This window comes from Callithrix jacchus, chromosome 13 (assembly GCF_049354715.1).
Source record: "Callithrix jacchus isolate 240 chromosome 13, calJac240_pri, whole genome shotgun sequence".
Lineage (NCBI taxonomy): Eukaryota > Metazoa > Chordata > Mammalia > Primates > Cebidae > Callithrix > Callithrix jacchus.
The window spans coordinates 80,354,635-80,378,519 of record NC_133514.1 but is presented as its reverse complement, the minus strand read 5'-3'; the positions used below and the strand labels follow the sequence as shown (position 1 = coordinate 80,378,519).

General features: G+C 53.7%; 1 protein-coding gene across 50 annotated transcripts in view; it reads left to right on the top strand.

Moving 5' to 3' along the window:
- The window catches only part of CELF4 (CUGBP Elav-like family member 4), a 321,515-nt gene extending 298,756 nt beyond the window's left edge, over positions 1–22,759 (top strand). For 8 of the 50 annotated variants that reach the window (XM_078348042.1, XM_078348040.1, XM_078348037.1 and 5 more), the window contains exons 9-13: positions 1,566–1,631; positions 3,102–3,182; positions 8,469–8,552; positions 13,946–14,117; positions 22,542–22,759. In XM_078348042.1, coding sequence (XP_078204168.1) covers positions 1,566–1,631; positions 3,102–3,182; positions 8,469–8,552; positions 13,946–14,073 — 359 coding nt within the window. In that variant the 3' untranslated portion in view covers positions 14,074–14,117; positions 22,542–22,759. Of the gene's footprint in view, positions 1–1,565; positions 1,632–3,098; positions 3,183–8,468; positions 8,553–13,497; positions 13,577–13,945; positions 14,118–20,468; positions 20,554–22,541 lie in introns of all 50 variants that reach the window. The other 42 variants (XM_078348039.1, XM_078348038.1, XM_078348035.1 and 39 more) reach the window with 8 other exon arrangements.
- The last annotated feature ends 1,126 nt before the right edge of the window (positions 22,760–23,885 follow it).

Below are 23,885 nucleotides of genomic sequence, written 5' to 3'. Positions count from 1 at the left end.
TCTCTCTCTCTCTCTCTCTCTCTCTTTCTTCCTTTCCTTTCCTTTTTTTTCTTCTTTCTTTTCTTTTCTTTTTTTTGAGACCGAGTCTCACTCTGTCACCCAGGCTGGAGTGTAATGGTCAAATCTTGGCTCACTGCAACCTCTGCCTCCCAGGTTCAAGCGATTCTCCTGCCTCAGCCTCCTGAGTAGCTGGGATTACAGGTGCCCACCACCATGCCCAGCTAATTTTTTGTATTTTTCATAGAGACAGGGTTTCACCATGTTGGCCAGGCTGGTCTTGAACTCCTGACCTCAGGTGATCCACCTGCCGTGGCCTCCCAAAGTGCTGGGATTATAGGCGTGAGCCACCACACCAAACCCAGATGCTCTTTTTCTAATGGAGTTTTACTGAGATAGGGAAATGTGCTTGGAAGGGAAGTTGGGGCACTCTCCCTAGACTAAAGGTCCCAAAGCCTGGGGCCAGTTAGCTTAGCTGGCCTGAGTTGACAGGCAGATAAGCCCGGATAGTTCCTTCCTGCCACCTCGTGTTATCCAGTTTTCCCTCAAGCCATCCTAGGGCTCCATCCTCCCTCTGGGCAGCCCTTGCCTTTACCACCTCTCTGGGCCCCCAAGACCAGCCCACTCCCACATTAGTCACCACCAGCCTTGGTCACCAAAACCAGTGCGTAGTGCTGGCCCATGCTTCAGGCTTTTGCCCACAGCTTCTGCAGAGACAGCAAAGGCAACAGAAGGGAACCAGGCCTTTCCCTCATCCCAGCTTCCCTGAGTTTCTTTCCAAAGTACCAGTTCAGGGGACCTCTCTTCCCACTAGGCAGGAGACATCACAGGATCACAGTGTTGGAAGACAGGAGAAAGGTCCTTGGTCTTCTGGTTCCTTGGTTCTGTGGGCAGCATCCCGCTCCCAGTCTGCTGGGAAGATCTTCTTTGTGTGGCTGGTCCCTGCTGAGAGGACTTGGCCATGGGCTAGGAGTGGAAGACCTCCATGCCTCGTGCAGCTTCCCTGACAGTGAGGGCGGGTCCCTTTATGGCACAGTGGCCCAGGAGGCCAAAGTGGTAGGGTGAGGCCTTCTTGCCCTTTCTTTCACCCACCGGGAGCTGCCAGGCTGTCCCTTCATTCACTGTCCCCCACTTCCACTGAGGATCATGAAGAATAAGCCCACCACCCTGCAACAGCCTCCAGCCCCCATCCCCTTTCCCCACAGCCCTTCTGCAGGGCTGGGGCCCTCATGCATCCCCACCAGCCTCTCAGTGTTGAGACTTCCTTGGCTTCTCCTCCCAAACCCTCCACAGTGCTCTGCGTGAGCCCCCATCTCACCCCAACCCTAGGCCAACTGCAGCCTGCATCCCCCAGCCAGGGTGGGCAACTCTCTACCCTGCCAAGGGCTAGGGTGGGCGATCCCCAGAGGATCCAGGCACTCAGCGTGTCTGTCTCAGATGCCCTGCCCCAAAGCAGAGCCTGCAATAGCCGGGAAAGGTGGTACAACTACATCATTGTCCCTATGGGAATGGGGGGAAGGGCCACCGTGGTGAGCACCACTGACCTCTGTCCCCTTGGCTCCCTACAGCGCAGAGCCCCACCGCCGCGGACCCCCTGCAGCAGGCCTACGCCGGAGTGCAGCAGTACGCAGGTCGTTAGTATCCGCGCGTCCCCACAGCTCTTTCCCCAACTTTGTTTCTCTCTCCATGCCTGTGACACCAGTGACCCCTCAGAGCTGGGCCCAGCACTGCATGGGGTGGGCAGAGAGTAGAAGGAGAGAGGCCTGTGCTAGCAGAGACCCTCCAGGCTGCCTTCTTGTCAGTGGGGCACCTAGAGTGCCCCTGTAGTGGGGGCAGGCAGAAATTCAGGCACATGGGGAGGCCAGGTGGAAGCTTCACCCTTGCTGGGGAGTTACTTGTCTTTGAGGCCCAATTTCCCTTCCCTATGGAGCTGCCAGGGCTGGTTTGCCCAGGAGCACCAGGCCTGACACCAGGCCAGGCTGGCCCTGGGTGCTGCCCACCATGGGTCACCGTCACTAGCCCAGGAAGCACAGATGCCTGGTTTGAGAGAAGGAGGGCCTCTAGAAGAGACACCGTCTCCCCACCCCCTACAGCCCTCCCCACAACAGGCAGAAGGATGGGGCCCCAGCAGGTGGGACAGGGAGCAAAGGAGGAGAGGTGGGAAGGGACAGCACTGACTGAGGAGAGGGCCTGGGGTCACTGAGCCCAAGCTGAGCTGTCAGCCAAGCCTGTCTCTTTCTCTCACCCCTGGACTACACAGCACCCCATAATCATCCCTGCCTAGCCTGTGTCCTAGTGCCTGACCTGGTTAGGGTCTCTCTTCCCTGTGCTGCCTCCCATGAGTGTGTGGGGCTGCCTGGAGAGGGGTGGGGGTACTGAGGTGAAGCTGGCCTGGCCCATCTAGAGCCCAGAGGAGGTACTGTCACCTATTGGGTCCCCTGAGCTATGTCCTCCAGCTCTGCTGCTGTGGGAGCCGAGCCAGACAGAGGAGGGAGCCGGCCACTCCTGTCCCACCCCAGGCCCTTTACAGTTGGACAATCAGGTTTATCCAACTCAGTCCTCTGTCTCTGAGAACTACCCCCTGGCAGCCTTCCCAGAGGCCAGTTCCATACCTCTAGTGGCCCCCCACGTCCCACACAGGTGCCATCTGAGTGGGAATGAGGGCCTGCCAACTGGAGTCAGCTGTGGCTCAGAGAAGTGGGAACCCTTTCTGTGGATTACCAGGTGGTGTGGGGAGATCTTGTCCAGGCCGTTTTGGTGTTTCTGATTATCCATGATTGTGTGTTATGCACACATGTGTTTTATCCACTATTTCGAATTAAGCTTGCTGCCCCCAAAACACACACACATGCACATGTACATGTACGTATGTAATGTACACACACCCACACACATACACACACCCACACACGCATCTCCAGTCTTTACCCTGCATATCCTCTATTAATCCGGGAACTGAAAGCTAGCTTTGTCCTAAGTGGCTGAGGGGCAGGGCGCTTTTTGGCTGGTCTGCTTTCATTGCCCGCACTGAAATCTCTCTTTCTTCCTGCTTCCACTCTCTGCCCTGTCGCCGGCTCTTGCTTCTTGTCTTGGGCCTCCAGCAGCCGCCTACCCTGCTGCCTATGGTCAGATAAGCCAGGCCTTTCCTCAGCCGCCTCCAATGATCCCCCAGCAGCAGAGAGAAGGTGAGTGTGCAGGCCAACTCCTGGGCCCCTCCCCTCCATTTTCCCCAAAGTGGCTGCTCACCTGGGCCTTGGGCTGGGTGTGTGAAAGGTGGCCACGTTTGTGTGCTGTGTTGAGGTGGGCAAGGGAGGACAGCAGGGTTGTAAGGAGCAGTGCTCTCCGACCTCAGGGTGGAGGTGCGCTTCTTGTGGGCAGCTCTGCACCTGGCCCGGGGGCAGAGGCCTGGAGAGAATGCCCCGAGGGCCATCAGGTCCCACACGAGCTGCCTTTCCTACTCCCCTCCATCATTGCTGCTGGCCTGCCACAGCTCACATATCCATACCTTGGTCTATAAGAACCCCTTCTGAATGGTTGGGTTTGTGTTTCTTCCTTGGCAAGCCCTTGAACCACCCCTTAAACAGAACCTAGCAGAGATTAGGCCTGTATGTGCCAGTGGAGGCCTTGTCCCTGTCCCAGGGAGTTTCTAGTTTTCCAGAGGAGATAGAGGCTCATCCTTGGGGTCTTCATTGGAGGGCACACCACTGTGTTCCCAGGGAGCGCAGCTGGGAGGGTGAGACTCCAACAGCATGGTAGAGTTTGCAGAACCCACTCTGATAGCTGTGCGAATTAAGGAAAAGCTGGTAACCAGGCTGAGAGGGTCAGGAAGGGGAGGCCCCAGAGGAGCTGGGGTCCAAGAATCCCCCTCCTGTGGTGGGCAGGATTTGGCCAGTGGGGAGGATTGGGAGAAGTGGGAGTGCTCATGGTGGAGGGGAATGGGACAGGGAGATGAGTTTATCACTCACAGAAGCTGTGCCCTCTCAGTGACCAGGAGAGGCAGGTGGAGTTCCCAGGGCAGGACGACTGCCTGGGCAGGATAAGAGATGAGAGTGCCCCAGTGCAGTGGAAGAAGGGGATGCTCCTGGGAAGCTGTGTCCCAAGGCCCTGATGTGAACAGGGCAGGACAGCAAGATCCTTGGGTCAAATGGCAGGGACCTTAGAATGCAAGTCAGTGTTCTCCCATCCCAGGGCCTAGGGGCCCACATAAGCAGGAAGACAGGAGGCTGGATGAACAGGCCCACCCTCTGGGACCCTGTGGGCCTGGCACAGAGAGCCCAGCTTGAGGGCCAGGGCACTAACAAGGCCCTGTCCTCTCTACCCCCATGGAAATGGTCACTAGGTAGCAAGGCACGGAATCTGCCCCAGCAGCCCATGTGCTCAGAGCCTTCCGGTGGCCTCCAGAACCCTGCCTCGTAGCCCCTGCAGCACAGTCTCCTGGAGCTCTGGAATGTAGGTTAGTCCTGGGAAGGGCCCAAAGAGTAAGCTGGCCAATATCACTTGACAGGCCCAGTGAGGGACCCCAAACAAGTGCCAGAGCCTGCCTGGTGGAGAGCCCGGGCTTCAGAGAACACCCTTCTGGGTGAGACGCTGCCACCTCCTTCCCCTGTGACTCTGAACAAATCACTCCATCCCTTCAGCCTCAGTGTCCTCACCACAAAGTGAGGAGAGTGGGGAGCTTTCTGCGGGGGCTCTGAGGACCAAGCCAGCTGAGTCTGCCCTCAAATTCCATTCCGCAAGTGTCTGTGCACACTGCCCTTCCTTTACCAAGCTAGCACCCCTTCCAAGGCTGTGCATGAGACATACTGTCCCAGCTCACACCCAGCAGGCAGCTTCTGAGATCCGGGGCATCAGGCTTCCCATGCTCAGGAAATCCAAGCTACAGGAACTCAGATGGGTGGACAGGAAGGCCCAGCCTCACGCTGCTGCAGCTGAGGGACACTGGGCTACCACTGGTGAAGTGGGGGTGGGGGTGGTCCCCTCACTGGGCTGCAGCCCTGGGCCTGCCCTGCCCTTTCCTTCTCCCCAGTCCAAGACTTTATCAGTCAGACCAGGGCCACAAGGGGTGGGGTCCAGGGGTCCCCATGTTGCCTGCTCCAGGTCCAGAACAGAATACTGTGCCCACAGGCCCTGCTATTTTTTCTCCTACTAGTTTCAGGCCATCGTCAGCTCCCTGAATCACCTGACCTGTTGACTCAGGGGTCTCTAAATCCTGCCCCAACCCCCACACAGCTGCAGGTCAATGGCACCCCGCCCAACAAACATGACAGCCCCTACTGCAGGCCTTAAACAAACTCAGCCCTCATGGACCCTCCTGCCCCCTCCCACTCCATGCTCTGCACTACCCCATGTGCCTAGCTCTGAACTCCTCCTCATTCCTTCTCTCCGTCTCTGAGTAGCTACAGTTCCTGCTCCCCCATACCCTGCTCCCTAGTCTAGGCCCTGTGTGGCCAGTCTTGGCTCCAGCCTCTCCTTGGGGTGGTGGGATCTACCACGATTGTCCCATTCTCCCAGGCCATGGTGCAAGGGTTGAGCCACCTCAGGGAAGCAGGGGATGGGGAAGGGTAACACACAATACCAACAGAGCCACTCGGCATGGGTGGGTGAGAGTGTGGCACTGGGAGTGGCTTGTCAGGAAGGCTTTTGTGGGTCTGGAAGGATGGGCAGAGGCTGGCAGCACACAGAGCTGGGGAGGCAGTTGGTCCAGGCAGGGGGAGCAGCAGGAGCAATGGTACAGCTGCTGCAGAGTCCAAGGTGAGCGCGGGGCCAGGGAGAGGCAGATGCGGGCTGGAGCCCCAAAGCTGTGTTCAACAGAGTTGTCCGAGGCTTGGATAAGAAAGAAGGCTGTGTTCCTCCAGCCCTGCTAAGAGTTGGCCTCTTTACTTCACGGTCCCCTCCCCATATGGAATGCCATGAAAATATCAGGATATTCTTTGGGCAGGGGAGGACACTTCTGCTGGCTCCTCATCTTTGAGCTAAGCCTGAAAACTGACAGATGCCTGAATATCCCAGAGGCCATCTGCCCCAGAGATGGGACGAGGTTGCCCTCAGGGATGGCTGCTGCAGCGGCTCTGCCAGGGCTGCAGGGTGGCTGGGGTAGCTGCTTTCTGACACTGCAGCTCCATTTCACCATTTCTCAGAAGGCTGGAGTGGACCAGATTGGTCTCTAAAGTCCTGCCAGCTCTGCCATCTGCACGTTCTGTAATCTGTGAATGAGGGAGTGCAGAAGGGCTTGGCGGTAGCTGGAGTTAGACAGTGTGTGGGCTCACTGTCCAGGGGAAGGGTCCAGAGCAGCTGCCCTGGCTTCCCCATCAGGCCTGGGTTGGAGAGTCTTCCCTGGGGTTCCGTCACACACCGTGCACATGGGACTGAGCCTGTGAGCCCTGTCTGTGAAGCCTCCTTGTTTCTAAGGAGAACAGATGCAGCTTCCACATAAAGCAGCTTGCAGAACTTGAACTTGGAGCCAGGGCCCCAAGTCAAGTGTCAGCATGGGGTGGAGCAGTCAGGGCCTGGAATAGTGAGGATGGGAGAGGAAGGAAGGTGTGTGCAGGGCTGGAGGGGAACTGGGCAGGAGGACATGAAAAGGTGCATGCGCCTGGGAGCAGCCAGTCTGGTTGGAGAGAAAATCTCCAGACATAAAGGAGAAAGAGCCCCACCCCAGAGGATGGAGTATGGACTCCCTTTCAGATAGGGAGGCTATGGGGAGCTGGGGGCCATCAAGGGCACATTCACAGGGCTGAACCAGTGGGAAGACAGCATGGTTGGAAGGGACAGGGTAAGGGGAGGGCCACCAGAGCTTGGGGGTATCCATCCCTAGGAACCCCTGGAAGGGTGTGAGGGAGCACATTTGTGCCCGGATCTGAATGCGCCGCCCCCTGGCAGGATGCCTGGGAGCCAGCTGTCCATGGAGGGGAGGCCGGAGGGCTGGGGTGAGCAGAGGGCACAGGGTGAGCACCAAGGAGGGAGGAGGCCAAGGCTCCTTCATCAGCTTTAGGGGTTGGGGAAATTTTTGCTCTAAGCTGTGGACCTCGAGGTGGTAGAGACAGCTGGAGAAAAGGAGGAGGAGAGTGGAAGGTAGAGAAGCAGAAGAAGAGAAGGGGCAGAGACTCTAGATAGAGGCTTTGCTCCACAACTGGGTTGCTTGGTAGCCTCACTGCTCCCAGAGAACAAGGATGGTTGATTGTGGCTGTAAAAGCCATGGAGCCGCCCATGTCGGCGCCTTACAGCCTTCAATTTTAAGCTCATGCCTGGGTTTCCAGCAGCTGCTGATCAGAACCTCGCTTCTTACACAACTCTAAGTGCAGCTGTTTCCTTCCCCTTCCCACCATAGCTTGGATGCCATCATTGAAATGACCACAAGTCACTTTAAAAGGTGAAATTACGTGTGGCATTATGCTATCTAGCATGCATCTTGGAATGATTTCCATTTCAAAGAATTAAAATTGAGCATTTTGACTATTTAAAAAGAAACAGGTAAATATAGCCAAAATTCAGAAAGCTAAAGTCCTCCACAGCGTTCAGGGGGCCTGGGGTATTGAGATTTTGGTAGGAAAAAGGAGAGAACTCACACCATGGAGACAGACCGTCCGGGCTCATGCCCTGGCTCCTGCCCTCTGCCAGCTGTGTGGCAGGTGACTTAACCTCTCTGGGCCTCGTTTCCTCATCTGTGAAGTGAGAGTGATGACAATAAGGCTGCTGTGAGGATGAAGTGAGTTAGCAAACACAGAAAGTGCTCAGAACAGCCTGACCCATAGTTCGTGCTGTTGAAGTTGCAGGGCTGTTACTGTGGTAACGAAAGGAAGAATCTTCATGTCATGAGGCTGGAGGGTTCCCTGGCTTATCACAGAGCCTGGGTTGCAGCCCTTCCCATGTGCCCACACAGGAGGCAGCATAAATCCTGGTTTCCTGGGTATGAGGAACTGGGCAGGACAGTTGGGCCATCAGGGCCAGAAGGGAAGGAGAGGCTGCAGGCCACGGGGAGGATGGGCACCCCTCTCCTAGGGGCTGAGCCTGGCCTGCGAGAGGGGAAAGTGGGGTGTCTCCCAGCACAGGACATGGCTGCCCCAGGGGATGTCCTGGTTCCCCTCATAGGTGGGGCTGGGCAGCCAGATCTCCTGGGCCTTCCCTCTCCTCGAACCCCCGGTTTCCAGAGACACAGCAGGAGGTTGACTCCGCCCCTGGAGCCCTATGGTTTCCAAGCCTTAGTTAGGGATCCATTTTATAGAAAAGGTGACTGAGGCACAGAGAGGTTCAGTGAGTTGCCCAAGGGCAGAGCAGAGACTGGAGCTCAGACCCGGAGCTCAGCATCCCTGCCTCTTCCGGGACACCCTTGGATCTGGAATGAGACCCCCCCCTCCTAACCTTGCCCCCACCCCTCCCTGCTGCGCTGCCTAACTCGCTCACCTCTCCTCTGTCTCTCTCTTCCCCCACCCCGCCATCCCTCCTCCCCCGCCCATCCCCTCCCCTCACCGCAGGGCCCGAGGGCTGTAACCTGTTCATCTACCATCTGCCCCAGGAGTTTGGGGACGCTGAGCTGATGCAGATGTTCCTCCCTTTCGGTAATGTCATCTCCTCGAAAGTGTTTGTGGATCGGGCGACTAACCAAAGTAAATGCTTTGGTGGGTAAAGATAACAAACCAATTAGCTTCACCTAGGACAGGGCGGTGCTCGCACCAACCTAGCGGTGTCCAACTGCTTTTCACCTGCTCCTTCACATCGCCCGCCCCAGCTGCTCCCTGGCCCTCACCAGCCTCATCTCCCCCTTCTCTCTCCCACTGCTCCTTCGGCTTCTTGGCTTTCCCTACCCACCCCACCTGGCTCCCCATCTCCCAGTCCAAGATATGGGTTTCCTCTTCCAGCCAAATTCCAACCGACTGAGAAGGGAAAGGGTCCACTTTGAGTAGGGGCAGGAGGGAACACAGGCAGAGCCCAGCAACACCCATTCCCCCAGTAGTCCCTCTCTTCTCATGGTCTGACCAGGAGACCTGGCCTGATCCCCCGGGTAAAGCAGAGCGTAACACCTGGGCAGGGCAGTCATCTAGCCAGTCTCCTCTCCTCCCTGCCCCTTCGCCTCCTCTCTCCAGCTCTGTCCTGCCCCCACTCCTCCTCTCTGTCTACCCTGCTTTTTGCTCCCCTCCTGCCCTTCCCATTCACCTGCCTCAGGCCACCAGAGCTGGGCATTGTTGAGGAGTCAGGAAGAGGAGACTGGTCCCTACCTTCAGGAAGCCTAAGCGCTGAGCTTGGATAAAAATTCTGTTTACAGCAGTGAAATATGCGAGGCACCAAATAATGGAGCGATATGAAAGGCAGATGGATGTAAATACACAAAAGGAAGGGAGGGAACTCCAGGTGGGGAGACTTGGATGAGGAAGGCATGGGGCTGGGGTGAGGTGAGCCAGAGGACAGCAGGAGGGAGAGCAGGCACTGGGTGGGGTGTCTGTGCTGTGAGTAATAAGAATGCAGCTTGCAGGAAATGTGCCCAGGGCACGGTGTTACATGGGAGAAGGAAACTTGAAAGCATCCAGAAGCATGGCTGTCAGATAAAATACAGGATGCCCAGTTACATTTGAATTTCAGATAGACAAAAGATACATTTTTAGTATAAGTGTATACTTACAGTAAAAAAGTATTTCTTGTTGATCTGAACCTTAAATGTAACTGGCATCCTGTGTTTTTATTTGCTAAGTCTGGCAACCCTATCCAGGAAGCATCAGACCTCCTCCTGGAATTTCATTTCACCCTCTCTGCTCCACTCCTCCTTGTTCCTCTCCAACCTCCTCATCCTTCTCCATCAGCCCTTACTTCCGGGCCAGACCCACACCTATGTCATGAGGACTGAAGGGTCCAGTCCCCAGAGAGCCACACTTGGAACCAGAGCTGAGTCTGTTGGAAACTCAGTATCTCCAGGCTAACCCTAGATTCTGGGGCCGTGAGGAGAGAGTAGGAGGCTGTGTGGCCAAGGAACCCAGGTCACAGTTGGGGGTGGTGGAGGGGAGAGGGGACAGGAGTGGAGCAGCATCAGGAAGCACATGTTAAGGAGTTTGCAATCTGGAGTCCAACTTTCTGGAATCATGAAGGGCTTGAGGATTTAGAGCACGTTCCCCAAAGTAGTCAAGATCTTTGCACCATCTTCCCCCCCGCCCCCCGGAGCTGCCACAGGAAACCTGTGGTCTTTCAATGGCATGGAGTTGCCGCAGCAGCTCATTTCTCTCTGGGGGTGGAAAAACAAAGCAAAAGCAATAGACAGGTTTGCGGCCGTCCGCTCTGATATTTCTCTGTTATGAATTACAATTATGTATGTAAAAACAGCAAGCTGGAAGTCAGTTGCATCTGCTCCTTAAGTAAGTCCCAAATGCTACATCAATGAGAAGAGCACTGCTGAGAGCCCAGGAAGCTCTGGGCGCCTCTGCTGGAACAGGGTTAGTCTCCAGCCATAGCTGGGCTTGGTTCATTTGCACTGTCCCAGCTGTGGGTGCAGCCCTGCTTTCCTAAAGCATTTCCTAGCAGTCTGCTCCAGGCACTACCTTCTTTAAGCTATTAGCCCACTTAAATTAGCCAGGACCACAGTTTTCCCCCCCCACCTTTTTTTTTTGAGATGGGGTTTCGCTCTTGTTGCCCAGGCTGGAGTGCAATGGCGCGATCTTGGCTCACCGCAAACTCTGCCTCCTGGGTTCAGGCAATTCTTCTGCCTCAGCCTCCTGAGTAGCTGGGATTACAGGCGCGCACTACCATGCCCAGCTAATTTTTGTATTTTTAGTAGAGACGGGGTTTCACCATGTTGACCAGGATGGTCTTGATCTCTTGACCTCGGGATCCACCAGCCTCGGCCTCCCAAAGTGCTGGGATTATAGGTGTGAGCCACCACGCCCAGGCTTTCCCCTGCTTTTTAATGGAACGTCCTCTGTATATCTCTAATCTAGCTCTCTCCTCTTGAACAAACTTCTGATGTCAAACATACCAGCCCTGAACAAAGGACAGACTCCCAAGATGTTGGTCAAGCCTAGCTGTTCCTGGTTAAGCCACTTGGGTTCTCTCTCTCACACCAGGCAGCTGAACTTTCTGCCAGTATCCCAGAAGCCTTTAAAGTGAGACCTAGGCTGGGTGCAGTGGCTTGTGCCTGTAATCCCAGCACTTTGAAAGGCTGAGACAGGGGGATCACTTGAGGTCAGGAGTTCGAGACCAGCCTGGTCAACATGGTGAAACCCGGTCTCTACTAAAAATAAAAAAATTAGCTGGGTGTGGTGGCGGGGCCTGTATTCCCAGCTACTCGGGAGGTGGAGGCAGGAGAATCTCAAACCGAGGAGGCAGAGGCTGCAGTGCACTCCAGCTTGGTGACAGAGTGAGACTCTGTCTCAAAAACAAATAACTAACTAAATAAATAAAAACAAAGTGAGACCTAACCTCAGCATTCCCTCATGGACAATGAGCCTCTCTCTCTTCCTCTATGCAAAGGGGATTTTAACCATCGCCCCAGGGCAGACCCTCAGAAAGCACTAGGTCTCCTTTGTTCTTAAAGTGCTATTTTTGCTGTAAAAGTGGCCCTACATTAAAGTTAACTCCTCAAAGGCTGCTTTCACTCTTCATAAGCATACATGTACATTTATAAGCAGAATCTTCCAGAGATCTTCATCAGGACATGTCCAGCACAAACTGTTCCTATGTTGGAAGGAGGGCTGCGGGGATACCATGGGGTGATTCTACCTGTGGGCCTTCTCACAGGGTCTGGGAGCGGAAAGTTTCTGAGGGTAGGAAGAGAGCAGGAGAGGTAGCTCTGGAAGATAGTCCTGGAACCATGAACATGGGAGACGGTGCCCAGAGCTCTGCCAAAGGGGCCTCTGGTCTGTGGGGGAGAGAGAGACCCTGCTCTGACTGCTAGCCAGTTACTAAGAGATCAAGGGAAGAAAAGTTCCGCTGAGCCTGGACTCCTTCTCAACTCTCAGGGTTCCAGGGACCTCTAAACTCTTCCAGGAAGGCTGAGCTTCTGCCTCCCCCAGAATTCCTTTCTTCCCTCCCCACACAGTGGCTCTGCCTCACTCTGCCCTAGACAGCTCCTCCAGCCCTTTGTATCTTCTTTATCCTCCCTTCTTTGAACTGTTGTGGATGATGAGAGGAATGAGGGGCAGCTTGTCCCCCACAGGCAGGCTGCCTTGTCCTGACAGGGACAGGCTTTTGTTCAGCCACCTTCTTTATTCTGGGGAAAGCAGCATCAACACACAATTCACATATTTGAAAACTGCTCTGGTTTATGAAGGACTTGACTTTAGTGGTTAGGCGTACAGGTCAGCGGAGGTGGGGACGGGCCAGGAGGGGCTGAGAGGAGCTGGTGGAAACATCACGGGAAGTGAATCTCCAACTATGGATCAGCTGAAATCCTCCCTGTTTATTCTGGCATCTATATTTATACAGAGGTTGGTTTTGTTGCTCTGGGCCCAGCTCTGACCAATTGTTGCCCTCTTTCGGCTGCAGGAGCAAACTTGAGCAAGGCAGGAAGGAGAGGAGAGAAAGAGACCATGGAGGCAGCCTCTGGGGCAGAGGGAAAGAGGGAAAAAGAGCCACCAGGTTGGGAGAGTGAGGAAGGGCTGTCTTTCTTGGAGAGAAGTCCCAGGCCAGGCCCCAGGGACCACGGACAATGAACTGAGAAGACGGTTTCTACTTCACTGGAGGATGGCTGTGTCTCCCTCTCATACCTAATGGCCATTTGGGGACCAGCCTGCAACGGGCACGTTGATGGGAAGGCCTCCGTGTCTCACCAAGCTTTCACATAGTTTGCAGGATCTAAGTCCTTTTTGCAGGAGAAAAGGCCTCTAACGTCGAATAAATTCAAGCAAATACTAGATTAAACAAAGCTATAAGGGTTTATTTACTAAACTCGGGGCGGGAGGGGACGTTATTTGCTGGTGCGCTGGACTGGCCCACTGGGCCTGGCTCTAAGCCTCCTGACCACACAAGCCCTTTCTCAGGAGCACTTGCGAGGGCCAGTTTGGGAAATGCTGATGTAAAGTGTTGTCTGTATAAGGAGATGCATTCAAAATTCCCCAAAGGTGATTTCTGACCTCCTTTTGGGAACATGATCCGTGCCCATCTGGGACCTGCGCAGTTGGGCCTGGGAGCCGCCAGGTTCCGCATCTGGGCACAGGAGGACGCGTGGGAAGCGCTCTGCGCGGAGGGCTCTGGCCTGACTTGCACTGACGGTCTTGTGACTTGTCACGGAGCTCTTGAGGGGATCACGGGGGACCTATCAGCTGGTGCATGCTTAGTCCACGGCGCGGGGCGTGGAGAAGACAGATGCTGATGGTGTCCGGGCCAGGTGGCGCCCAGGCCCCCCGGAGCCTGACGGGGCGGGTAGGGCCGGGAGTGGGGGCGGAGGGACCGCGACGGCTCAGCCTCTGAGCCTCCCCCGACGTCCGGGCGCCCGCGCTGGCGAGGGGGGCGGCCGGGCCGGCGGTGGAGAAGTTTCTCGGCGGCGCCTCCCTCCCGGCCCCTCGCACTCGTCTCTCTCCCCAGGCCGGCACCCCGTGCCCTCGCGCTGCCAGGCCCCCTCCTGTCAGGGAGGACAGTGTCCAATAAACTCCTCCACCCGCAGGTGTGTCCGCCCCCTCCCGCCGAGGCGAGGGCTGAGGTGCCGGGGCCGGCCGGGGTGGGGGGCGGGCGCCTCTCTGAGCCCCGCCAGGCCGCGAGCCCCACCTAGAGGGCGGGCGTCCGGCGAGTGGCGCGGCCGGAGCCGAGGCGCAGGTGCAGGAGCCGGGACCCTGCCAGCGCCCGCCCCGGGAGGGGCCTCGCTCGCGCGCGCGGGCTGGGCGGGAGCGGGCGCCGGGGCGGGGCCGGGGGCGGGGCCCGAGGGGAGGAGCCTCAGGCCCGCCCCGCCTCGTCCCCTGTCCCCCTCCCCTCCCCGCCGGCAGCGCCCCGGGCGGCCCCGTGGAAACCCAGGCCCTCGTCCCTCGTGTCTCGCCAGGCTTCGTGAGCTTCGACAACCCGGCCAGCGCGCAGACCGCCATCCAGGCCATGAACGGCTTCCAGATCGGCATGAAGAGGCTCAAGGTGCAGCTGAAGCGGCCCAAAGACGCCAATCGCCCGTACTGAGCGCCGGCGGGAGCGTCCCCCGGGGGAGACCAGGACTCGCACAGGTAACCGGGGGCGGCCGGGGCGCGGGGACGGGGGGGGGTGTTGGGAGGGAACTAGACGGACCCGCCGCCTCCTCCTCCGGCCTCCATAGGCCGGACCCTCACTGGTGCCTTGGACCCGCTGCGCCCGGCTCAGCCTGCTCTTCGCCCTGCGCCTCCCGCCAGGCGCAGAGCTGCAGTCCCCCCGGCAGAAATGGGCCTGGCCATCTCCCTGGGGCAGGGCCAGCAGGGGCAGGAGTGAGGGAGCTGCTCTGGGAGGGTGAGGTGAGCCCTGGGCCTGAGTCTCCGGGTCTACACTGGCAGTCCTGTTGGCCAGAGGACCCTGGGGTGAACAAGTGGCAAGCTCAGGACGAGAGAGGTTGGGGGCAGAACAGGCTTTACCCAGGAGAGCTGCAGCCGCCCATGGGGCCTGCTCCCAGACTCCCTGGCTCTCGCCTTCCCAATTCTCCCAGGAGGGCTGGCAGCCTTTAGATACTTGACCCCTGCACCGCCTTCCTTTCCCCATAGCTCAGTGAAGAGAGGAAGGACTGGATCTTTCAAAGGGAACTTTGAAAGCTGAGGAGGGTAATGGTACAGCACACTGAGATCCTGGGTCCTGCCTGCCCCGCATGGGTCATGATGAGTGGTAGTTGTTCCTTTTCTGGTGGGCTGGGTCCTGCTTAGGAGCTGGAGACACTGTCAGACACGCCTTCTCCAAGTCAAAGTGCTTCCTGCAGAAACGATACCCCAGGCCATCAAAAGTCAACCTTCAGTCTGGTTTCCTCCAGTGCTGTGGCTCTTGCAGCCTCGGCTTCTTCACAGAACAGAGGTTAAGGTTCCCTTTGGGCCCTTCCAGCTCAGCACCCTGCTGCCCTCTGACTGTCCCCTCCCCACCCACGGTCCTCCATTTATTCAGTAGTATTGTGTGCCAGCTACTGTGTTAGGTACTTGGGGCAGTGAGCAAGATTGAGCAGTCAGAGACAGACAATAAACAATGACATGTGATCAAAGAATATGATTTAGTGTGTCAGGATTGTTGGCTACAGTTAAACCCCATGGTCAGTGTAGACCTCATTGAGGAAGTGAATTGGAGCACAGAAAGTGAGGGGAGCAGCCAAGCCTTCCCTCTGTGGGAACAGTCAGGGTGGAGGCTGCAAGGTGGGGCTGCAGACTGGGGTAGGAACAGCAGGAGGCCAGGTTTCTGGGAGAGTGAGGCGGGCCACCTGGTGTGCGGCCTTGGTCTCTTCTTTGAAATGGGAGATGGAGGGAGGAGAGCTCCAAACAGAAGAGTGATGGGTAACTTGCATTTCAATGGGGTCACCCTGGCTGCTGTGTTGATAATAGCTCCCAGGAGGCAAAGCCTAGGTCTACTGCACTGACCACTCAGTCCAGGGCCGAAGCAGTTGATGAGATGTGAAGGAATTCATTTCTAGATGTATTTTGAAAGAGGAGCAAAGGATGAGTCCCAGGCTTTTGGCCCAAGTCACTGTAAGAACAGAGGGTTTTGGAGAAAGATCAGGCACATGAGAATTACATGTTTAAGTTGAGTTTCAGAGTCTAGAGTTTGGGAGGGAGGTCTCCATCTTCTTCCACCCAGTGCTGGGGTACAGAAGGGAGCCTTCTCTCTGGAGAAGTGCTTATGCCTCCACTCTCTGCAAGCCGGGAAAAGCAAAACCAGCCTTTCTTGCCTCCTGGTTTCCTGTCCTTGTCCATTTCTGGCTTGTGTCCAGATGCCAACACACGTTTTTCAGAGTTTGGGCACTTTCTTGTGCCAGGCACTGGGCTCAGTGCTAGGGATGCAAGAATGAATGAGTCAGCATCCCTGCCCCCAAGGAGCTTCTGGTTCTGTGCACACATAGACACCGGGAGGCAGCCTGCAGATGGGGACATTTCCATAGGAATGGAGGGATGGTTTCGTGAAACAGCTTTTTCTATAAATAGAGCACTTTTTCTTAAATCAGCATAGCTCTGCCACTAAGGTGTGACCTGGGTTAGGGTGCTTGTTTTCTTTGGGCTTCTGTTTTTTCATTAATAAAACTAAGGTGTTAGAGTCAACTAGAGGATTTGAGGGGTAGGAGGATATGCATCAGGCAGGGTCATGCCCCAAGATTCCAAGGCCCTCCCCCTTCAAAGTAGCTTGTCTTAGCCTCCTTCACTCAAGCCAGGGTAAAACCTCTAGGTTAGAGGAATTCCCAGATGAAGGGGTGAGAAGGCAGGTTGTTTAGGATCTAAGGTCAGAAGTGTTGACAGGATTGAACGAGTTGCAATTCAGAGTTGGGGTGGGGGCTTGGGAAGAGTGGTTTAAAACAGTGGGATCTTCCAGCAAGGCATGCAAAGAGCAGAAAGATGAGGACCCTAGACCTTCACACAGTGCTTACCGTGCACCAAGCACTGCTCTGAGAGGTAACAACTAGGAGATGTAACTACATAGCTACAACTACCTATCAGGTAGGTAGTATTAGTATTTCCATTTCACAGATGGGGCGCAGAGAAATTAAGTAGCCTGCCCATCAGCTAGTGAGTCACAGAGCCAAGCTTTGAAGCCAGGGAGCCTACTCCCCTTCAAGTGAAGAGAATGAGAAGCCACACCCTACCCTCACCCCAACCTATCACACCAGAGTATCCTGAATATCCTGAGGGAGCATCAGGATACTCTGGGGTGAGCATTTTCTGGGGTCAGCCATCTAATCACCTCCTTTCTACTAAGCAGCCCTTTAAAAAACTATGATGTGACCTAACCCCTACAGTAAAGTTAACCTTTTATTTTCTTTGAGACAGCATTTTAACATATGGTGCTGTCAGGCATCCCAGCCCAAGACTGTTGGGAGTTCCATTAGAAAGGGGGTGCTAGGAAGAGATGGGGGCTTCTCAAGGCAGCCTTGGGGACTGCAGTGAGAAGTGGCTGCTCCTGGGCTGCCAGCGAGGGAGGAAAAGGCACAAAAAAGCAGCTAAACATGCCTAGTATCACAGGCCAGTAAAGGATATTCATTTGTGCTGAGGCCTGAGCTGCAGCCTCAGGTGCTCAGAATCGCAGGCAGCCTGAGCAGGGAGCAAAGGAGGAGGTGGGGGGGGGGGGCGTGTCAGGGGAAGGGCGGCTGCCCCAGGTGGTGCAGGTTTTCCAAGTCCAAGTCAGAAGGGAGTGGGGCAAACCTGTGGGAGGGTGAGGGCCCAGTCAGCGCAGCTGTGGGGAGCGCAGCTGGGCTTTGGTTCCCTGAAGTGAGGTCCTGGGAGTGTGGGATTAGGATTGGCATCAGTGGCTCTCCTTGCTGGCTGGTTTTCTGCTTCCCCACTGCCCTACCTCTCTGGCAGCTTGGGTTTGTTATCTTGTGCTAAGATGGTAGTTTATCTAAGCAATCTTTGCCAGGAAACTAACAGGAAGGAAGCAAAGGCAGGAAGAGTAGGCAAAAACATGCAGGTGGCCAGGTCCATAGCTGGCAGGCAGAACCCACCCAGCCTGGCCCCGCCCAGCTCAGAGGTTGGCCTCTGAGCCCCTCATTCTGCCACCACTTACCGCAGTAAGTGCAAACTGGGCCCCAGCAGCAGGCCAGTTCAGACTCAGCACTGCAGTTCTATGGCTGGAGAGTGCACCAAGCATCTTGTCCTGAATCCAGTGAGTCCTGTGACTCTGGCTCTGGGGATGCTTTTGGAAAGTGTTGGGTCCAGGCTTTGCAGGCACAAGTGCTTTGGGTCTAACCTGTACAGGGCTGGGCTGTGGCTTTGCACCTGGCCCTCCCTTGCTTGAGTCCAGCTGATTTTAGGGCCTGAGATCTGAATTGTTTCAGCCTGGCCATAATTTCCTCACCCAGTGCAGTGACTTGGGCTTCACCATGCTGGTCAGTGATCCCACTGCCACACTTAGGGCTGTGCTCTGTGAGCCCCATCCCGAGAGTGGCCGGGAAGGGGTCACACTACAGGCAGAAGAACAGCTCCTCCCTAATGAAGAGCGTAGCCAGCTGTGCCCGGTGGAGTCCTGGGACCTCCTCAGGGACTGAGTGTGAGGGTGTGTTGTGTGTCTAGGGCCTCACATGTGTGAGAGATGAGGGCGTGTGTGGGGATGTTCCCTAGATTGAGCTTTGGGGACAGGGGCTGTGTGCTATTCAGGTTTGTGTTGCAGTACCCAGGACAGTGCCTGGCCCTGACAGGCAGCCACACTCTCAAGCTAGGAGAGGGGCAGGCAGAGTGGGAAGGAGTGAATGCCCATGAGGGGCTCAAGGCTGGAGTGGAGGGGAGAGAGGAGAGTCCCCGGGAGTCCCTGAGTTGCTGTTGTCACACAGCCCCCATCTGATGGCAATACCCTCCTTAGTTCCTTAGGCCTCTTCTCCCATGCCAAGGGGACCTGCCCATTGGCTATCCTGGGTGGGACTAAGGGCTCATTGGGAGGAGTTGGAAGTGGCATTTCATGACTTGGTAGGCATGGGATGGGCCCTGATCTGAGGGAGGGAGATCTAATGTTGGAAGAACAAAGAACCCAGCTCTGGTGGGCAGGCAGATGGGGTCTGCACAGGAGAAGTCTGGGGTGCTTCTGTAAAGGCTGAGCTGGAGGCTGGGCTTGGGCTCAGCTCCTTGGCCCCTCATCCACAGTGACATTTTAAGATCCCAGGCCTCCCTTCCTCCCTTCTGCTTGAAGGAAAGCAGAAAGCTGAGAGGGCTTCTGTTTTCTCATTAATAAAACTAAGGTGTTAGAGTCAACTAGAAAATTTGAGGGGTAGGGGGATATGCATTAGGCAGGGTCATGCCCCAAGATTCCAAGGCCCTCCCCACCTCAAAGTCCACTGCATGTAGAAGCCTGTGGACTGGAAAGCCTGCAGATCAACCTGGCGCACAGGCTTTGCCCAGGCCTGAGTGCCACAGGGGAGCAGGGCCTTCAGCGCAAGCTCAAGATCACCATGAGGAGGGGTGGAGCTAGGGACTTCTGATCCCAGGTGCGGCAGAGGACTATGAAGGGGTGAGGGGTGGAGAAGACAACTGGAAGCTGAATCATCTGTTGATTCTTGATAGGGAAGAGAACCTCATTCTCAAGCACTTAGGGCTCCACCAGGAAAGAAAGCTGAAGGTTGGGGTTTTGTGGTAGGCCAGGCTGGAAAGCTGTTCATGGAGTGGTGTGGGGTGAGGGGGTGGGAAAGGAGGGTGGGGTGGTGAGCAAGGGAGGTCAGCAGAGCATGGGTGGGAGCAGCAGAGGCTGGAGGCACTCGCCTCTGTGCCCCCTGCAGGGCATCCTCCAACCCTTCATGTGGCCCTTGGATGGGTCAGAGCTGCAGAACCTTCGAAGGGCTTTGTGTGCCCAGATACAGCCTCAGTTTGGCTACCCAGGCCACTTGGGAGCAAGGCAAAGAGTGTGAGCAAAGAAAGGGCATAAGGTGATTGCAAGATGAACTCAGTAGTGCCAAGGCGTGTTTCCAGAATCCCAACAACATTGATGAAATTTACCCTAAATCTCAAAATGAAGGTTCTGAGGAAAGTAACTTGAGGTGGAGCTGAAGCAGGGGAGGGCCGTAACCTCCATGGTGGGTGCCCTTGCAGCCTTCTTTAGGATAGTGGCCAAGGTGAGTCCACAGGGTGGGAGGGCTGAGCTGCTGCCAGCCTGGGCAGTACTACAGCAGCAGAGCTTTTTGTAGATGGACACTGTGGACACAGCAGTCACCGTAGCAAGCCTCTGACCTACCCAGCTGACCAGGGCCACCCTGACAGACATCCCCTGGTGGCCCACAGGCTGCAGTCACAGAAAGCTGAGTGGGGGTGGGGGGAGCACCACCCCTATGGGAGAGAAAGAATCAGGGGTGATGAAAACCAGAGCGCTTGCTCCCCGAGATCGCTTGCCGGCCAAGGTGGTTTGAGGGGCTGTTTTATTTTTTTTCTGGCCCCCTTGCCAAACTGCCCATGCCCCTCTCCCCAACGCATGATGGATGCCCTTAGTGGCCCTGTGTAAGGTTCTGCTTCTGTTCACAGTGTATCATGTGTCTGCATAAACAACTGTGTGTGTATGTGTGTATGTGTGCGTGTGTGTGTGTGTGCGCGCGTGTGTGTTGATGTGCCCATGTTTGTCTGCTGGCTTCCTCCATCCTTTGAGTTCTTTTCAGTTCTCTTATGATTTGACTGCTGTTCTCTCATCTGAGCTTCTAGATTGATGCTGTGGTCTGGTGCTGTATAAATATATTTTCTTTTTAATTTTGTTTTAACTTCTTCCTTGCCCTCCTTCACCCGAATCCCAACCTTCCTTGCCCTCCTCCCACACTCCCCAACCCTACCTGCCCTGCCCCACCTCTTCCTTCCCCCACCCACACTCTCTTGTCCTCTCTCTCTCTCTCTACATATATAAATATATATATAAATCTTTTCTTCTTTTGTCATTCAATCAAATTCCAACAACCCAACCAGGGCCAGTCAAATCCACCACAGTCTCGCGCTGAGCTAGGAATAAAGTTCACGTAATCACATGAGAGTGGAGAAAAGTCCCCCATCCGTAAGTTCAAATCAACTCAAAGTTCACAGTGTGACATGATGGCGTCATGTAACAAGGCTAAGAATCGGTTGCATGACAATTGCCGTCAAGTTTCGTGGAGGTGCTGTGATTGGAGCGTTTTTCTTGGATGTTGTATCAGTTGATGATTGGCCAGTCATGATCACACGTGCATTTTCTTGACTTTTGTGCTGCCACAATCTTTTTTGCTGTGCTCATTTTCGTTTTGTTCTTGGTGCTTGCAGTGGTTTTACTTTCTGTTGTTTGGTTTTTCTTGTTCAGCGTTTTTTTATGCTTCTCTAGATGTCACATAGAGAAAAAAACAAAACAAAAGATAAAAAATAGTCAAAATAAAGATGAATTCCTGAATTATCAAACATGGGATCATTTACCTGTGCAAACCATTATTTTTTTTTCTTAAAAATAAGGAAAACATCTTAAAAATATCTATGCGTGGTTGATTTACTTGCACTTGAAAATATTGTGATTTTATTTTTTTCTAGAAATTTGGGGGCCTTTTTCAATTGACACTTTCCTAGGTCTGGTCTTTTTCCAGTTAGGCTATTTTCAATCTCACTTCAAAGGGAAAAATACAAAACCAAAAAAACAAAAACAAAATATCTACAGTAACAGAATGATAAAAAAAATTCTAAACCAAAATACTAGAGTACAAAGCCAGAGGCCTCTGCGAGAGAGCCCAGTAACAATTGTAAGGTTTGTATTGTAGCCACTTCTGCTAAATTAAATGTGGGGAGGGGAGGCTGGGAACTGGGGGCTTGGGAGGGTTTTTTTGGTTGGTTTGGAAGAAACAGTACTAACAAAAGCAAAATGCACCTTTTTGTTTACAACTGAAAAAGGGTCCTTGACAAGTGTTTTTTAATTTTATTATTATTTTATTTGGTGTTGTAATTGTTTAGACTGCTGTGTACGGTTTGCTGTTTGTTGAATCAACAGTGTGAAAAACCTGCCAGCATGGATTGATATACGCATGACGTTGTCCCCTCAAGTGGGGGCTTTGCAGTTCTAACTTTCTTGGTGTAACCAGTCACCCCCATGTATAAGTGGAAGCTGCTTGCTAGAATGGAGATGAGTCTCATTTGTTAATTCACAATGATTAAGCATTCGCCTTCTGATTCTAGTCAGATCATGATTTTTTTAAAGCAAAAAACACCAAAAAGCCACCATTCAAAACAAAATCAAGCCCTGTCTGAGTTAATCTATTTAAGTTTCATAATTAAATCTCTTCTGACCTTTTTTAGATTTTCCCATCCACTCCCTTGAAGTTCTGAATTTCCTCTAAATTCCCTGGCATGTATGAGAAAAGTATTATGTGTGTGTATGTGTGTATATATATGCATATACATACACACATATCCATGTACATCCACATATGTGCAGGTGAATATATTCTACACATATATCCAGATATACATATATATACACAGCCTCGCAAATAGTTACTGACCCCGGGAAAGAAGTGGTTGGCTGGAAGCTGGGCGAGGATTCTACGAAATTTGAGTCACGGATGTGTTTTCCTTCTTTTCCTCGAGCCGGGAGGAGTGGGCTGGGCGGCTAGATTTTTTCTATCTTGTTTGCTAGGCTTCTGTATACATATTGTATCTGGGCTAGATCCCTCAGAGACAAGTTTAATTATGAATTCATATCCCACAGTCCCAAATTCTCCCCTTAGATCTAGCTACCCCCAATCCAGAATGCTAAAGTAACCCAAATCAAGAACCTTCTTCCAACAACGAAACCTCAGCTACAACCATCACCACTAGACCTCCCAGTGGTTTCTACTCTGAATAGAAGAGTATATTTCTTTTTAATGTATCATGATCATGACTAATTCTCATACTGGTCTCTCTTCCTTCCCTCCCACCATGCCCCAGAGCTCCCATCCTAGCCCCTGAGGCAGGTTCCTATTGGTGTTTGGATGCTTTTTGTGTTTTCCCTCTTGGCTTAATCAGCCCTGATTTTCTTCATTTTAGGGCAGGATGCTGAACGGGCTACATTAAAAAACAAACCTCTCTCTATATATATTTATAAATGAGAACTGTTGGATGACACCTTTGACATATCAGCCAATATCAATCAAGCTGAAGACTCCAGACACTGTCTGTGTGACTGTAACATTTCTTCAAGGAAAGTATAGCGTCTATGGAGTTCAGAGGGCACATGTTTGGGGGAAAAATATATATGACATAAAGAAGAAGAAGATGAAGAAAAATGAGAAAAAAAATCACAAAAAAGGCAACTTTAAAACAAAATATCACGAGACCAGACGGGGAGGCTGAAGGGCTGGGAACTGGGAAGAGACGCTGCTTACCGATCCCGGGGCTTTTCTAGCCCACGGGTGCCTGAGGCAGGCTGGGGCAAGCGGTGCGTGGGGCCTGGTCCCCAGGGGGCGGCTGGGAGGCCGCCACTGAGCATCTCTATCTGTCATTCCTTTAGCTATTTAGGGACCAAAGGACCAAACTTTTTATTGCAGATGTGTAGCTCTATGTCAAACAGAGGGGGAATGGAGGACCCCCTCCTTCCTGCCTCATGGCTGTTTTGAAACAGCTTAGAGCGATTCTATGAAAAATGTAATAAAAAATTAAAAGAAAAAAACAAAAAAACAAAAAAAAAACAAAAAAAAAAAAAAGGAAAAATAATGCTTCAGTGCTTTTAAAACAGCAAGATAATAGTTCTTTGATACTTTGAGAGGCGCTTTGATGCCCCTCATCCAAGTCTATGACACTTTCCTATGGTTTTCTGTATTCTATGTCTGGATGGAGCTGTTAAGATGAACAAATTGGTGGATGTTTAGGGAAAGCAACACAAATCTTAACTCATAAACCGTGAAGTGTGAGAAAACAAGGAGGGGAACAAACGGGACTTACCAGGCAAGGTCATTGTTGTGAAAAGTCTGTAAATGCTTCTAACTCTTCCCCCTCTTAAAATCATAATAGTTGTACAGAATTTTAAAAAGGAAAAGTTTAAAATACCTATATAATAGAAGAAAAATTAGAGGAAAGCAAAAAATAAAAAATAAAAATAAAAAAGGAAAAAAAAAAAAAACTATAGAAGTTAGCGTTACTGCTAAAATCCCAGATGTTGTAGGACTGTACTTTTGTAGAGTTTAGACTGAGCATCAATCCCTTCTCCCCGCGAGTACTGTCGGACGCCGTTGTCCCTGAGGGCCAGGCTGAACTTGCCCCAGACCTGCGGGCGCCTGGCTGCCCGTCGCCGGTGGAGGCCACACCATCGGCCGGGATCGGTCGCGTCGCCTGGGACGCCGCTGCCGCCGCCGTCCTCGCCTCTCGCTTCCCTCCGGGAGCTGCGCGCGCTTC